The 17,459-nt window shown below is 32.4% G+C and overlaps 3 protein-coding genes across 3 annotated transcripts; all 3 read left to right on the top strand.

Moving 5' to 3' along the window:
• Positions 1-898: 898 nt before the first annotated feature.
• On the top strand, positions 899-3,428 carry LOC143541445 (protein DEEPER ROOTING 1-like). The gene is made up of 5 exons (XM_077034273.1): positions 899-940; positions 1,129-1,261; positions 2,243-2,739; positions 2,816-2,978; positions 3,409-3,428. The coding sequence occupies exons 1-5, from the start codon at positions 899-901 to the stop codon at positions 3,426-3,428; spliced, it is 855 nt and encodes a 284-aa protein (XP_076890388.1).
• Positions 3,429-6,688: 3,260 nt separating this feature from the next.
• LOC143541472 (sm-like protein LSM1B) lies at positions 6,689-9,129 on the top strand. The gene is made up of 5 exons (XM_077034293.1): positions 6,689-6,757; positions 6,990-7,058; positions 7,145-7,260; positions 7,412-7,474; positions 8,992-9,129. Exons 1-5 carry the CDS (start codon positions 6,697-6,699, stop codon positions 9,067-9,069), a joined length of 387 nt encoding a protein of 128 aa, XP_076890408.1. The 5' UTR covers positions 6,689-6,696; the 3' UTR covers positions 9,070-9,129.
• A 2,161-nt stretch (positions 9,130-11,290) lies between these two features.
• LOC143541473 (uncharacterized) lies at positions 11,291-14,867 on the top strand. The gene is made up of 5 exons (XM_077034294.1): positions 11,291-11,519; positions 11,994-12,912; positions 13,997-14,092; positions 14,271-14,407; positions 14,539-14,867. The coding sequence occupies exons 1-5, from the start codon at positions 11,308-11,310 to the stop codon at positions 14,693-14,695; spliced, it is 1,521 nt and encodes a 506-aa protein (XP_076890409.1). The 5' UTR covers positions 11,291-11,307; the 3' UTR covers positions 14,696-14,867.
• Positions 14,868-17,459: the final 2,592 nt, after the last annotated feature.

Consider the following 17,459-nt stretch of genomic DNA (forward strand, 5'->3'; position numbering starts at 1 on the left):
GTTTCCTTCGTACAATTTCAAATCTGTCTTGGAAATTTAACTAAGTACCTTTTTGAACCAAATCCGTCTCCTCCGACAAATTTCAACTCAACTTCGTCTTCTTCGACCATTTCAACTCAACTTCGTCTCCTCCGACCATTTTCAACTCAACTTTATCTCCTCCGTCTATTTTCAAACATACAATTTCAACTCAAAATAGGGGGACGACATTTTTGAAACTTCGTCTTCTCCGTAGAACTTCAAACCAAATCTATCTCCGACGACGGATTTTAAGGGTCACTTTGGAAAGTTTAAAAAAAATGCCATTTTGAATTTCTTTCTTTAAAAATAGGCTATTTTAAGAATTTTCTCTTAAAATTATTATATTTTCCTTCTATGGAAGATATCACCAAATGTACGTACCTACAAGGAAATTTAAGAAGGAATAAATAAGTACAAAAAAATCGGTTCATCTAGATTCATTATTGACCAATGTAAAATCAAGAAATCATAGCACATAAACCCATAGTGATTTGGAGCATCAAGATGGATCCAACGGAGTAAAATCCTGACACGTATACACCTTCACCACACAGCAGTCGACATTGTTTAGCATGTGTATTGTTACGAGGAAACAGGGATGGATTATTATAATCTCATAATGTCTTTACGCATGAGATCAAATAATTCAGAGGCTGTGAAATTTTTGAGTAGGGTTCAGCGCGTCGTACACGGAACCTCTTCAACTTCTAGGTCCCAAAACTTCGTTTTTAGCAGGATTGGCTTTGCTGTTCAAAAGGGGGTGCGGCGCAGCTTGTTGCCCGTTTGCCTGCCACTTTATTGTAATCGTTTTATAGTAAATTATATAAAACTTCGATTGTGATGGATTCAGAAAGAAAAAAAATTAACTATAAATAAAATGGGAAGGTTGGATGTAGCTAGATTACTTGAAGTCATTTGGGTACTTGAAGCCTAGAAAATTTTATTTTATTATTATCTACAAAAGCAAAACTCTTATTGGCTTCTTCAAATCCGGCCACATTGCCTTAATTTGGTCTTCACCCATTCACCACCATCGACACCGCCGTGTCCTTCTAGTTGCATAATAACCACCATCATGAAGGTGATGAGATATGGCGGTTTATGTAGGTTGTGTTTGCATTTTCATTCTTTGCATGTTTTGCTTATGACTGGATTTACGTTTTATTGCAGCTTCTTAGTTGGATGCAAAATAAGTTTATTGGTGGACAAGGAAAGAACAAAAATGCTGCTTCTTCTGCTCGTAAGTAATCTTTGGATTTTGGTTAACTTTTGCCGTTTTCGGTTAATGTTAAACAAGTTATGGACTTATGATCATCTTAGCTATTGGTTTATCTGAATTACTGTTTAAACATTCCAAATTTACGTATATAATGTAAGATTTTGCATGCATGTACAAGAAGGAAATTTATCGATCATAAGCCATAACTAATTTGAGTATATGGTTATCATCAAATGGTACTATAACTTGGTTAAAAGGGTCTTGTTTTTAGTTCATTTTCATATCGTCCTCTATATATTGATATATATATATGATTCATGCGTCACGATCTATTGGCATGTTGTGTATGCGGCCTAAAAGGCTAAAATACGAAGACGGAGTTATTGATTTTGATTTTTCAAGAACATAGAAACTGGGATCTTTGAAATTGAATGGAAAAAGTATGGATCTTGAAAACCCTTCCATTAATTAGGTGGATATAAAAAATGCAATCTTGAATTAGTTTCCTTCAACTTAAAATCAGAATCATGTTTACTTATGTTACATGTGAGATATGATTATGCATCTTATTGGTTTACTTGTAGTACCATTATTTTAAAGAAAGATCTTATGTTATTTTATGTCTTTGTGTTGCTTCTAGTATACAATACAATAATTTGCATCATTGCATGCACATACACGTACCATGTTGTTTTTAAATTTATGTTTTGTCAGCAACTGGTATTATTAAACTTTGGATCAAAGGGTTGTTCTTGAATTCATTATATCGATCATATCAACGTTTACGTTAATGTTGTTATAAAAAGAGTTTGCTTAAAATTTCAAAGACACGTTTCTTTGTTTGATTTTGTAAGATTATAGAAATTTATAGTTTTCAAATATATACACAACTAACACATGTATAGATCTTGTAAATCCATAAAGGATTCATAAAAAAAATACTTCTTGCATTGTTGTCATTCAACTTGAAATCATATTCATGTTTATATATGCATTTTACAGATCAAATCAAACAAGAACCCCAAAAAGAAGAGTTTAGTGATTGGCCACACGGTTTGCTAAAAATTGGAACGTTCGGCAACAATGATTTACCAATCGAAAACGAAGAAATTCAAGAAACTCAAGTAACAGATCTTTCTGAATTTACAACTGAAGAGATTGGAAAGCTACAGAAAGAGCTGACAAATCTCTTGTCCAAAAAACAGGAAATCCCTACTGATCTACCATTGGATAGATTCCTTAACTGCCCATCAAGCCTAGAGGTTGACCGTAGACTTTCGGTCAAAGTCAACTCTGAAGTCAATGACAAAGAAGAAGATATTGATCGAACTATTAGAGCCATTCTTGGTAGATGCAAGGATATTTGCGTAGACAACAATAAGAAATCAATTGGGAAAAAATCGATATCGTTACTTTTCAAGAAATTTTTTGCATGTAGCAACGGGTTTCCCACAATTCCTACTTTTCGTGATCCACTTCCAGAATCAAGAATGGAAAAGGTGATCTATTGAATTTCGTTATATTTTTGGTTTAGCTTAGTTGCTTGATTTCTGATTATGATTGTGATGACTGCAGCTTTTAAAGGCTATGCTTAAGAACAACATTAAGCCTCATAATGCTCAAGCATCATCATCAAGAAAGTTAATTGAGGGTAGAAGATCACCACACAAGAAAGATAGAGTTATAGAGGATGAAAATGAAAAGAACGGATCAAAATGGGTCAAAACTGATTCTGAATGTGAGTTTTTTAACGTTTAAAAAGTATAATAATATATTTGGACTTACATGAGTGAAGTGGACTTTATTTGAACATGTTAAAAAAAAAAGAACTCAACAAAATAAAAAAAAAAGTTGACTTGCATTTGGCATGATTAAAATCCTAACTATAAAACCAACAACTAAGTAATTCTATAATCATAAGCTCTTAAAATTATATAAATGACTTTTTCTTTTTGTTTTTATACAAGCCTCTGGACTTAACAATGAAAATAAGTTTAAAGGCTTATGCGAGTGCAACAAAAAGTCCACATGACTCTCTTTAATTTATGGACTTAACAATGAAAATAAGTTTAAAGACTTATGCGAGTGCAACAAAAAGTCCACATGATTCTCTTTAACATGCGCCACTTGTGAAAATAAAGGTATTGATGATTTGTCGTAAATTGCAGATATTGTTCTGGAGATATGAAATCCAATTGATCATATTATTATATCTTGTAAAGGTTTTTAGACGACCATGATAGCAGAAGTTGTATTGTTTTCTTGCTAATGTTTGAGGTTTTTAAGGTGAAAACATGCCTTGTTTTTTTCTCAACTTCATTGACAAGAAGGATGGACGACCAAAAGTTGAGATCACTAAAGCAAAGGCTATCTTCTTTGTCTATTTGTTTTTTTTTCGTGCTTGAATTCATCCTTATGGGTTCAAATGCATGTTATGTAATATGAGAAAAACTCAAAACATTCATGTTTGTTTTGTTCTATGGTCGAACTAAAGTTTTCACAATTCCTTTTTGTGAGTTTTGTTTGTATGCGTTATACCTCATCTCAATTAATTTGGACGTAAACAGAAGATCTTTAAGATAAAAAAAATATACAATTCACTACACCCTAAACGTGTATTTTATCTCATTTTAATCTCGTCTAACATATACCGACATACATGAATATTTAATATCTAACGATCTCTAATTCTCACACTACACATTCTATACTATAGATAAATATCAGATAGTCGGTGCCACAATCTTTAATACAAGATAGTTTTTCATTTTGACCCCTCAAGTTTGTGTTTATTACAAGTCTAGCACCTATGCTTCTACCTTTGCTGTACAACTTGCCATTCTCGATCAACTTTGTTTATCACATCTTTCATCCCATAGCTTCTATTTCTGCTTCTATCATACTGAACATCGAAGATAGATTTTAAAAGTGAATTTCGATGTAGTAGTGTAATTTTTGAGTTATTTTATTGTTTTTTAAGAACTTTATTTTGGTTTCCTTTTTTGTTTAGATATGTTTATTTAGTGAACAAATTCACGTCGACCCGTCACTGCACCGCCCATATTTTATCAACAGATTAAATGTCGGTTTAGATATATTACTTTTTAGTATCGTAAGTTATACCAGTGCGGCTACTATTTTGACTGTTTTACCAACATATTTTTTTTAGGTTTAACGTCGGTTGAGTAACAAACCTAGCTGACACTGACCAAACTCATGTCACTTCAATCATAAGTTGTATGTATGCCGATTTTGGGCTTTTACATTCACTTTTTTTTGTTCTGGTGTCGGTGCCGTAACAAACTTAACCGATATCGACCTGTTGTCGCAGCTCGACGGGTTTTACCTAGTTTATATTAATATATGGTTATACCTTTAACGATTTTTTATACTAGAAAATGAAACTTTTAAATACGTACCATCATTAAATTGATTAATACATTTGAACGCTATATTTTATTTGAAAATTTAATTTATAATTTGTAATATTTATATATTACATACAATAAATGAGACAAAAGTAAAATAAGACACTCGATTTTAAGAGTTTTACAAATATTAATGTATAAAGTGTATGTGTAAAAATGGGTAAATTTATCACTTACAAATTTATCCTTTCACCTTTAACCATATTATATTTTTAGTTTTAATTTTTAAACTAATTTCCAACCACGATTTTTAAACAACAATAGTTGTTTCATACGTTAATATTTTTTTTATAATAAATTGCACCATAAAAATGAACATTTTGTTTTCTTTAATTTGAGTATGATGTTGTTATAATTTTTTTAATTTAAAAAAAATAATATGTTATGTGAGGGTGCTCAATGCCAGTTTTGATGGGTTTTAAGTTAAACTTGTGAGCCTAACCGTTAGTACTGATTTTTTGTCGTCGAAAACCTAAACTAAACCATTGAAAATTGAAATCGAACCTTACGTTATTAACGGTCTGGTTCCGATTTGGTTTCAAAGTTTAAGCTTTGATAATAATTTTGTTTAAAATGATTATTAATTTAGATGTGTCATAAAATGATTATTAACTTAGTTGTATCATCAATTCTAACTATCAACAAAATATGATACTTGAGAGAATCATAACAGGAAGTGTGATAATTTTAACCACATCAATGGTAACCATTGATTGAAGACCTAGGAGACGAAATAATAAGAACAAAAATTACAAAAAATTATATTGAAATTAGGTTAATTTAAAATTGTAATAGCTAAGTTTACTTGTATTAGAAAGGACTTTGTTCAATTATTTTTGAACTATATATAACAAACCATATCTAATACTGTATAATAAAAAAAAATAAAATGCATTCAACATTTACAGTATGGTCTGGTTTCATATGGCCAGTTTCCGGTATAAAACATGAATCAAACCGTTAGCTATGGTTTGAAAATTTTGAAACCGACCAACAGACCGAAAGTAGAAAACCCAGACGTGCAATCAAACCGATGACCGGTTTAAATGGTTTCCAGGTTTTAAACCGAACCATGAACACTCATAATTGTTATGTGATTAACAGGGTCCGCGTTCAAACACCCGTTGCATCGCGCGAACATGCATTCAGTATTCAATAAAACCAAAGACTAATTACAATTATTACAATATAAATAAGTACGAACAACTAACATCCCGTCTCGACAAACCTCACTCGGATATGTGGGTTATTTCAAACGCAGTTTAAAACAAGCAGAGTGCATATAATAACAGAGGGACGGTCTTAGCATACGCCATATCTTAAAGGCTAAATAGATTAAAAAAAGGCAAATTAAAAATAAATAATCTCATATTTTGTGTATTGGGCTATAATAATCCTAACTTTAAAAATCACTACCAGTGGTCCCAAGTTTCAACTATTTTTGTCTCAATGGACCTCCGTTAAGAAACACTTAACGTTGTTATGTTTTTTTCCGAGTTTCAAGCCGATGTTTTAGGGATTTTGATCGGAAGAACGATACGTTTCGACCGATGTAAAACTAATCTCGAAACGGTTATTCAAGCGATGAAACAATGTTTCAATTCGGGTGTTTGAATTTCTAATTAACAAAAATCAAGTCACTTGAATCACCGTTTCGAGATAAAATTTACAGCAATCGAATCGCATCGTTCTTCCGATCAAAAGAAACTCGGGAAAAATATAATGACGTTAAGTGTTTTTTATCAGAGGTCCATTGAGATAAAAATAGTTGAAAATTAAGACCGCTGATAATAATTTTTAAAGGTGGGATTAATATAGGGCAATATACAAAAGTTAAAAAACAAAAGTGAACGACTTGAAGATACATGAGTCAGGAAAGTACGTCAAATTCCCCTTTTAGATTTGGGGATAATAATAATTAATTAGGGTTTATAGACGGATCTGAATGAAAATTAATCACACGCAATTGAGTGTGTTGGATTCAGATTTGACGATAGTTTAATCGAGTAATAATAAAGCTTGAATGCAATGTCTTGGGCGGGTCCTGAAGATATCTATCTCTCCACTTCTCTTGCTAGCTATCTCGATCGTAAGTTTTGCTTTTTACTGCAAATTATTATTCTTTAACTATATCCAGATTTTGAATTCTAGGGTTTGAAGCTGGTGCATTGTATCCTTTTAATTATTGATTGATTTGCATATGTTTTTAATTTGAAGTTGGTGTTAATGTTATAGAAAAATGTGTTTAGTCTTTTGAATACTGGAAATATATTTAATTTGAAGTTGGCTTAAACATATGCATATTTATTATTTATCTACAGGGAAACTTCTTGTGTTGCTAAGGGATGGTAGGAAGCTGTTGGGGATACTTAGGTCTTTTGATCAATTTGGTGCTCATGGTTTATTGAACATGCTTTTTTAATAACAATAGTTCTGTCAATGATGGTACTGAAAAAGAGTGTGTGGTTACCTGCAGCCAATGCTGTCCTTGAAGGGGCTTGCGAGCGCGTAATTGTTGGTGATCTTTATTGTGATATCTCACTTGGTCTTTATGTAATTCGTGGCGAGAATGTTGTTTTGATAGGCGAGCTGGTATGGCGCCTTATTCTTATATACGATTTTTTGTTTGAGTAATGTGACAATTATAATGGTTTTGTTTTCTCGTTCACGTCTTCTATTTAAAAAATGCATTATGTTGATAAAGCTTTTTTTTTTTTTTTTTTGATAAATTATGTGAATTAAGGATATAGAGATGGAGGAACTCCCCCCTCACATGACTCGTGTTTCTGAAGCTGAGATAAAAAGGGTGAGTTCTGTTTGCTGATTATTTCAAATTTGTTGATTACACCAGTATATAACTTATTTGATCCTTTTGTCATTGTATGTAAGAAAAATTTTCTATTGTATGCTAGCCTTCTATAGCAAGCAAACGGTGACATGGCACCCTGCCACATCATCAAAAAGTTGGTGTCATGTCTTCCTTCTATTTGCTTTAGAAGGTCACTTGCAAGTTGTATACTATGGCATAAAATTGTAAGTATGATAAACTCAATAGATTGATAGAAGATTAAAAACATTTTTTTTCTTATATGCAATGCGATACGAACCCGGTTATTCAAGTTTCCGCTTAAACCTAATTGACCAAAATAGTTTGCAGAAATAGGAGTAGTGGAGCAGTGTGTTCAATAACCGTTCACAGCAATATTAAACTAGGCTTTTCGTTCATTTGTGAGGGATTGATGTTTTGTTTATCAAATTAGGGTTTTTAACCTTGTAATAAGAGATTAGCCTATCTCGAATCAGGCTGTTATCTTAATTTCAACCTTTTGATTTTCCAGTTTTCATCACAATGACAAAAAGGCGAAACGAAGTTACGTACTTACATTTTTTGGGTGATTATTCCTGCTTAAAGAAAAAAATTTGGCTTGTTTTTGTGCACTGTAATTTGAAAAATTCTTGTTACTGAAACATGCTTACATCTCACCTATTCAAAATCTATTTTTTTAGTTGATTGTAGGAACAAGTAGGAAACATTTATGTGTAATAACTATCAAATTTTGTATCTGTGTGGTAGATAGCTGTCTGTTTTCAAGGATTCTCTTTTAGAAAATGTCATTAGCTATTATTTGGTTCACAATCATGCTAAAAAGTTGAAAAGTGGTAAAAAAGGGAAAAAGTGAAACATGCAAGCTGTTCATAGCTGTTACCCTTCTTAAGTATAAACAATATTAAGTATAGTGGATTGCTAAGTGTCACCAAATTTCATTTTTTTACAGGCACAGGGCAAACTGCACAAAATAGAAACAGAATGGAAACAAACCTTACATTTTTTAAAAAAATTTTCAACCAACTTAAGTTGGTCACAAAATAGGATCCATGTATCCAACTATACTTTATCACCGATTGTTAGCACCGAGTTCTGTTTTAACTGATTTTACCCATACATTATTGATGTGGCACTAGTTGATGTCACGCTGACTGCCACATCAGATGCCACATATGCAAAAAATAATAATTACCTTTGGAAAAAGAATTAAATAATAAATTGTTAATAAGTTTGAAAAATGTTATTCTAGAAAAAAAAACTATATAAGACTAAATATTAAATGTCATATCAAATGCCATGCAGCGGTGTATGTGCATATACTAAAATGATGAATATATTGTCCCGTCGGCTTTGTTCAAAAAATTAGCAGAAAATATGGCATGTTAGCAGTTTTAACAAAATCAATGTTGGTTTTTATGCTGTGCCTATTTAAATTTGATTATGAAAACCCCAGTTTGCTCAAATGGTAACTGATGATTGTTTGCATATTGTTGCAGGCGCAGAAAGTAGAGAGGGAGGCTACAGATCTCAAGGGTACAATGAGAAAGAGGATGGAGTTTCTTGATATGGACTAACTGAATCTGTTTTTTCTCTATCATTCATGCGTGTCATCCGCAAATATTAACGTGGGTGGTTCATGCTGACTATCGTTTGTTTTACCTTTTTACATCTGTACTTTCAGTTGCATAGTTTCGGTATAACCTTTTCAAATTATTAAGTTGAAAAGGTAATTGCTTTTGGTTGGATTTGAAATAATGTGTTAGGTTTGGTTTTAGTATGTGCATTGCTTATGCTTTGTATTTCATTATATTGCAGTTCTGGAAGTTTTTCTTCACGATTGGCGTTTCTTTTTAATTGGCAAAATACCAGTGTCTGGGATTATTTTTTTGTTATTTTCTACAGATTATACAGGAGGGTTCAATACATAATAAAAAAATAATGTGAAAACCTGCTGAAAACACTCATTTGTTTGAATATTTCATTTTTTATTTACTTGTAAGTTGGGGACATGATGGTAATTGTGTCATTACTGTAAATGATCAATTAGTTTAGGGGCGTTTACATATTTCCCTTTCCTAAAGTTTACAATCAAACAAAACACGTTACCATATATCATGAATGAAGAAACATACCGGTTGAGTGTTAGTACCTATATGCAGTTTTATTGCATGCTTATTTATTCGTCGAATACAAATATCCGAAACTTTTTGATCTTTTTGATTATTGATATTCCCCCGAAACATACAAGAATTAGTTATTGGAACAACACCTATATTTCATACTTGCTTAGGGTTTATTGTGTTTAATCAGCTAGTATGTGCACAACTGAAGGTGGTGTTTTGGAAGTGTTTAAAATCAACCTTGAATGTGTTTCTATGTGTGTGGTTTATTAATTGGTCTCATTGTTATTTGTTAACATGAGACATGAATCATAGCAAAAGCCTAAAGGTAGTTGGCGGACTTGAGTTGGTGGAATGGGGTGTGACCGGTCACACCACATGAATATTTTTGTTTGTTCGAGTACATATATAACTTAATTATGAGCGACCTAAAGAAATTTTGATACCGATCTCCAAGAAATCCCCCCAACACCCGATTACAAGTATATCTAACATTGAGGTTGAAATCGACGGTTGTTGGATATATTTATTTTGAACAAATGGAAAAAAGAAACCGATGGTTGGCAGGTTATTTAACTTTCTTATAATAATACTAGGATAGAGCCCTTGTGATATGCGGGTGGTTAAAAAAATACAACAAAAAAGTTAAATTTAATAATATACATAATAAGATACCTTATGGATTAGTAAGATATAAATAATGATAAAACACAATTTTACGATTCATAAATATCTAAAAACTCCTTTAAATACAACATTGGATCCATGTGATTAGGAGAAATGTTAAGATCATTATATATTTATATTTAAGCATATTCAAAGGTAACTTATAACATATGAATATGATATTTAATGAAATTATGTGTGTGTGTATATATATATATATTCATTCATCTATAATATTAACATAATTGATTGGCTTGATAAAATAGAAAATTACTTACATGACATATACATGACATTTTATGTGGAGGCCATAGAATGATGTCATGTGTAAAAATCATTTTATTATTTTAATAGTATGGTTAGAGTAGATTCTAGTTTATTTTGGAATATCTTATTGATGTTAACTTGAAACTTATTGAATGATTTATTTGGAAAATATGAACGTGATGAATGATTTCATAGCATAGGATTAAGTTGTACCTAAATATTTGGTTTTTAACTTTTTATCATATGACCCTATTCAACCCTAAAAGATTTTAACATTTTTATGACTATATATTTGACGGCTTGCATACAAGCAGTCAGTCAGTCAGTATCCCCCACTTGTGTTATATTTGGTGGATATTGGTAAAGAAGGATTTGAGATAGGCTTTATGCAAAGGTTGTTAGTTTGAATCCTGAGCCCATCCGGATTTTCGTCCCACCGTGTCTGCTCTTGTGGTGGCACAACGGCTGTCAAGTGGCAGTCGACGGTATGGTTTCTTGGGGGGAACGCCCAAGCCAAACTCCGAAGTCAGCGTGAGCCCGGTTAAAACAAAATAGTCTAGCCAGAATGAGACATCTAAATAAAAAGAAAAAAAAAGTCGGTCAGTGGGTGCATGATTTCTGTAACCACATAAGTCAACTTCAACTTAACCGTGGTTAGTGAGTCACTAAAGAATTAACTCATTCATTCTTGACGCGAGATCTCACTTAGTCTACACAGATCTACTTGCAGATCTGAATTCCATAGCATAACCATTAGCAATGCCGTTCCTGGATTCCTTGACGGCCATATCGCTATTATTACTCTTTGTTAGGGTTTTATGCCTTGAAGCTTCAGTCCATGATTACTCCGTAGTCAAGTTCTCCAGAAAGGGGAATGCGTATGTAGTCCACGGAGGAAGCGAGGGAATCTATTACTCGCATCCTAATCTCAATCATTCTGATGCATCTTCTAACGGCGATGCCTATATTCGGTCCACTCTATTCTGCAATTGCTTCTTATTCTGTTGTTTAGTGTACTGATTTGGATGATTCTGATAGTTAGATTTATATTAGTATTCCAAATTAAGAGTATCACTTATCTAGTAATTATAAGCTTTTTGTTTGAAATTAGCTTAAGCTAAACCTAGCAGTAATAGCATCTCAGCAGCTCAGATCCATACCTTACTGCTTAACTGCTTTGTATACTTCATTTTCATTAAAGCAAGATATATATGTCATTGCCAATTCTTATACTTAACCTGCCTCTTTAGAAATGAATGATTTAGCATTCTGCATTATTCATTTAAATTTCCTGAGCAGTGGAAATGTGATGAACCAATGATCTGCTGTTAAGTTTGTTCCTCGGGCATTAATTATATTTTTCATATATTTTAGGTGTGGATGTGATAAAAAGTACTACAAATCTGACCCGTCTGATACTAGTTTCTTTTTATATTTGCTTCTAGGTTTGAAAAGATTGTATTTAGGAGGCCACAAGAGGCTTCAAACTTCAGCACAGGGATGATTTATGCCATTCTTTTTGAGGTGGATGACAGAGAAACTATAGGTGGGTCGGCCTATGGAGGCCAAAGGGCCATCTGTTGCACTGCAGATCTAGCAAAACTGGGTGCATGTAAAGAGGGTGAAGTTATTCACCGTCTCTCAACAACAAATCCCGGGTGGCCTGAAGTTTTTGGTGTGGCATTTGATATGGATGATGAAGCTTCCACTTTGGAACCAAGATCTGTACAGATTACAAGAACAGGGATGTATAATTTGTACTTCATGCATTGTGAACCACAGCTCGCTGATCTGGTTGTAGAAGGAAAAACCATATGGAAAAATCCAAGCGGTTATCTTCCGGGTAGAATGGCACCACTTTTAAACTTCTATGGGTTTATGTCACTTGCATTTTTGGTTCTTGGAATCTTTTGGTTCTCTCAGTATGCAAGATTCTGGAAAGAGGTTCTACATTTGCAGAATTGTATAACATTAGTTATAACATTGGGCATGTTGGAGATGGCATTATGGTATTTTGATTATGCAGAATTTAATGAAAGTGGGGTGCGACCAACGGGAATCACCGTATGGGCGGTAACCTTTGGCACTATAAAGCGCACTGTTTCACGTTTAATTATTTTAACCGTGGCTATGGGTTATGGTGTTGTAAGACCAACTTTGGGTGGCCTAACTTCAAAAGTTGTTATGCTTGGTGGAACATTTTTTGTGGCTTCTGAAGTGCTTGAGTTGGTAGAACATGTTGGTGCTGTTAGTGATCTTTCAGGAAAGGCAATGCTATTTTTATCTCTACCTGTGGCGGTCTTGGATGCATTTTTTGTTTTATGGATATTTACCTCACTTTCTTCAACTTTAAATAAGCTCCAGGTACTTTCTCTCTGTTAATGCAATTTTTTTGTGTATCTTATATGTATATGCACGAAAAGTTGCAATAAATTTGGTGTTAAAAGTGCATTCTTTTACATCAGTTTTGGTTTCACTTTAATGTATGCATCAACCTTTTATAAAGAATGATTAACATATATATACATTGTAGGTTGTGTTAGTTAAATTGTTTTAAATATGATATTAGGTACATATGATTTAAACTAAACTAATATAATTTTATCTGTAAGTTACAATCAACTGTTTTTGTATAATGAAGTTAGTTATATATAAATCTGAAGTAATTATATGTATGCTTCTTAAATTTTATCTATTTCTCGAATATTTAAAGTTATTTAGTTATAAAACTTGCCAATAGAACTATATGCACTTTAAAAAGTAAATACTATATGCGTAGTGGATTTGTTTCAATGATCTCAATGACATTGTTTTAATTATATATTTTGTATGTTTTTATTTTTGTTCTCTATATTGAATTATTAGCAGATACATAAATTAACTAATATATGATAAAAGGCATAAGGTAAGAAAACAATATTTAAAAGGGTTAAAAATGAAAGTTATCAAAAGTTGGTGTTATACTTTTACACCAAATTTGGTATTTGGTGCTTACTAGAGATGGTATTTCTCATTTGTATTCAAAATGACGTTTTCTTATTTGCATATTTCCAATATATTGCTTCTTAATTAAGAATTTTTTATGAGACTTGTTGTATAAAGCCTTTGGTTTTTGTAGTCTTGAGGCGGGAAAAGGTCGAAGTTTCCATTTCAAATGCATACTTATATAAACTCCTTTACTTTTTAATATGTTGGAGATAGATACCTATCATTAGTTATTATCCATATCATGTTATCTGAAAAGATGATAATATTGTATTCACAGAATCATCCTGTCTAAAACAAATGGATGAAACTGTATCAAAGGTTTTTAAATAAGCCCATTTGATTTTATGCTATTAAGTGCCTTTAATAGTTTCCACTTTCTGCAGACTGCAATAGCATTTACTGTCATGTGATAACTATTGACACTAGTATCCTAACTTGAATGGATTATATGATATGGCAGGCTAAAAGAATGATGGCCAAATTAGATATATACAGGAAATTCACAAATGCTTTGGCTGTAGCCGTTATTGTATCTGTGGGCTGGATATGCTACGAGGTAAAATTTGTTACTGTACACAATAACGTGATATAACATGTTTTTGCTATGCATAATCACATAGTGTTAAGAAATGTTTTCTCATATCAACAAACCCCTAATGTAAAAAATGAATGCTGATTATTTTCGTAGGACAACTGCGTGAATAAATTTTGTCTATGTATTTTGTATTTTGCAGCTTTATTTCAAGTCAACTGATATATACAATGAGCAATGGCAAAATGCTTGGATTATACCTGCTTTCTGGCATGTTCTGTCTTTCTCTCTTCTCTGTGTCATATGTGCTCTTTGGGCCCCATCTCAGAATTCAATGCGGTAAGTACATGACAACTGCTTGTGGTTTCTTTTTACTATTTTAGATTTGAATTCCGTTCTATCTCAAACGTGGTAGCCAACCGTCTTAGGGGCATTATTGTCATTTTACAACTTTTATTTTGGTGGGACAGATATGCATATTCTGATGATGGAAGTGAAGAGTTTGACAAGGATGATACATTGACTCTCATAAAACCGTCTCCTGTTTCTGTGGCTCTTACTACAAAAGATTTAGCAGAATTGAGATCTGACGATGATGTTGATTTGGAAGAAGATAAAACAGAGTAATTTATCACATCTCTCTTTTGTATGCTTATCAACTTTAAATTTCTTTCGTTATATTTTATAGAATTTAGACTACGTTATTAGATATGTATATTTACAAAGATTTTAAACAATCTGAAATCAGAAGTTGAGGTCTCTTGTGTACTAAAATGTTACCAAGTTTTATGTTTTTGTCGATATTTTATATAGCTATAAACTGGTAAAAAGTTAATGGTTTTTCCTTGTAACGGAATAAAAGTTTGTTAGCCCGTATGATATGGTCAACACACATTCTTTTGAAGAATACTAACACAACTTCGGAACATGTTTTCGTTGACATTTTTAGTCTTCTTTGACTGGTTTACTTTTCTTCATAATATGCACGTCTCAAAGATGTGTATTGTAAAAGTAAACTGTAGAAAGTAATGACATCTATTAAAATTTTAGATTTACATTAGCAAGAAAGGATGGGCATAGCGTCAAAACAATAATACATTGTGTATATCTTAGTTTTAATTTTTAAGTTAGTTTTTACTTTTTAAAGCCAAATGTTATAAATCAAGAAAAAATAGTTTTCTGGCTGACTTTTTAAAGGTTAATGATATTTGTGAAAGCGATATGTAGCACTTGTGGTTTAGTTTGGGTGATGTGTCTTCGCATTCGCATTCTAACCATTATGTTCACATAAGATAGAAGCATAAGAAATGAAACCCCTTAAATGAATTATTGTAGCTATATAGAAAACAACAATTTAAAGGTTTTATGGCATATATTGCATCTCTACTTAGCCTCGTTGATTATGACAATTAAAGTTTAGACAAAATACAAGATACCCGAGCCTTTAGAATGATAACAATGAGCTTGATTTAGCTCTCACGTGAGTTAAGAGATATCGAAATTAAACCTTTTGGAAATGCATGCTATTAACAAAGACAATATGAATTAGTATTAGTTTAGAACTTAATATATGCAAGTGCATTTAATCTTTTTGTGGATCATGACTAAGAAAAGCAGGTTAAGAACTTTCATATCCTGAATGGCTCAAAACGTGTGTCATGATTCCACAAACAAACTAGTTCCTTTCATGTCATATCTAACTAAGCCAATACGTACATGGAATATAATTATTAATTACCCAATTATAAAATTAAATAAAGTTACTTTCTAGAAGATAAAATATGTTTATCTGACTACTTTTCTTTCACAATTTGTTGAGACGAATCTATGAAAAGTCAAAGATAGATTTTTCCAACTGTTCCCTACCAAGAATTAATGATACAAATAATAGCAATAAAGCTAAGGAAGATGCAAGGGTCATGGCACAGGTCAAAGTCAAATCAAGACACTGGTCAAACACCCAATTTGGACCAACCAGCCTTGCTAAGAATTAGTTGAAAGCTATGTAGTATGTACCATTGTACCCCTTTGATAACAACACAAAAATGTGGACTATGTGCAACCATTCATGATTCATCCTTTGTGAGTTTGTGTTCCATGATAATGTGGCATGAATCAACATTTTATTGGGGATACTCGCATAGGATTTAGGTTATTACACTAAAAAGTAATTCCTTCGTTCTTTTTACCTCTTTATCATTGTATGTTAGAATGATTGTTTCTTCTATCACTGTCTGCAAATAACCTTCTATAACACGAACTGACTTTTTATTGGTCTATAAAGTTATAACACATGAAATATGACATGGCACACCCCACATTATCAGTGCATGATGTGACTCCATATTTATGTACCTCCACAAGTGGCTCATTCTTTCACTCATCCATCCTGGTGTATCATGTCCCATTTGCATAATAAGAAAAGCAACTAGACATTTCGTCAACATGATGCGACACAAAATGGGAACTAGGGATGTACTATGTAAAGTCGAAAGCATATTAAGATAACAAAAACGCCCGCAAAAACTACACTTGATGATATCAACATGTCACGTGTTAAGTTTGTGGTCATTAAGTCTTCTTTATACATTACCAGCTAATTATTGAGAGATAAATTTATACTGAATCTGACCAGGGGGCAAGCACCTACAAACAGTCCTAATTATATGCCATGAGATTTCTTGATACACGAACTTCTTACGATAGAAACAATCCATTTTCTAAAATAAAAACCTTAGTTGGACATAGTTTCCATCTTAATAGGCCCGTCCCGTGTAGGTGACCGAGTTGGATCTATTGGGTTCGTGGGATTCATTAATATGTAATGAATTTATGGGGTTACAATTAGGGTTTTATTATATTTGATAATGTCCTGACTAGCAAGTTAGGGTAGTCTGTATAAACCGAGTTATGGTTGACATTATAGATTGTGAACATGATGTAACCGAGTTAGGGTTCATTAAGAATCAAACCGAGTTAGGGTTTGAGATATTGTAATCAGTTTGAGTGAGATTTTCTGATTAATATAAAGAGAGTTATTCGTTTAGTTCGTGTTTGATTATCGATCCGGGACTTGAACCTTGCCACGATAACCGAATTAGAATTAAGAAAAAAAAAAAGACAAACTTTATCAATCTTGATTAATACTGGAATCAAAATGATCATATATTTGAGAGTAGCACAAGTTTAATTTCCCAAATCAAAGACAGATGACATGCTTTGAAAAGGTCATTTGTGATCAATTTCATGCTATATAAGAATCAATAGATCATTGTGTAACAAATTTTCCTAATGCAAACGAATTAAACAAAAATCTTAATACATTGGGAAAAAAAACATTAAAAGAACATGCTTACAGAGTCGATTTTTTTATCAGAAATCTTTAGATCAG

Source organism: Bidens hawaiensis, unplaced genomic scaffold (assembly GCF_021521415.1).
Source record: "Bidens hawaiensis isolate Kalapana, Puna unplaced genomic scaffold, B.hawaiensis_p1.1 tig00012605_1, whole genome shotgun sequence".
In the NCBI taxonomy this organism is placed as follows: Eukaryota; Viridiplantae; Streptophyta; class Magnoliopsida; order Asterales; family Asteraceae; genus Bidens; species Bidens hawaiensis.

Coding starts and splice junctions, on each gene's coding strand:
- LOC143541445 (XM_077034273.1), top strand. CDS start 899: ATGGGAAGGTTGGATGTAGCTAGATTACTTGAAGTCATTTGG. Junction 941..1,128: donor GATTACTTGAAGTCATTTGG/GTACTTGAAGCC, acceptor CGGTTTATGTAG/GTTGTGTTTGCATTTTCATT. Junction 2,979..3,408: donor GGTCAAAACTGATTCTGAAT/GTGAGTTTTTTA, acceptor CGTAAATTGCAG/ATATTGTTCTGGAGATATGA.
- LOC143541472 (XM_077034293.1), top strand. CDS start 6,697: ATGTCTTGGGCGGGTCCTGAAGATATCTATCTCTCCACTTCTCTTGCT. Junction 6,758..6,989: donor TCTTGCTAGCTATCTCGATC/GTAAGTTTTGCT, acceptor ATTTATCTACAG/GGAAACTTCTTGTGTTGCTA. Junction 7,475..8,991: donor CTGAAGCTGAGATAAAAAGG/GTGAGTTCTGTT, acceptor ATATTGTTGCAG/GCGCAGAAAGTAGAGAGGGA.
- LOC143541473 (XM_077034294.1), top strand. CDS start 11,308: ATGCCGTTCCTGGATTCCTTGACGGCCATATCGCTATTATTACTCTTT. Junction 11,520..11,993: donor AACGGCGATGCCTATATTCG/GTCCACTCTATT, acceptor ATTTGCTTCTAG/GTTTGAAAAGATTGTATTTA. Junction 14,408..14,538: donor CCATCTCAGAATTCAATGCG/GTAAGTACATGA, acceptor TTGGTGGGACAG/ATATGCATATTCTGATGATG.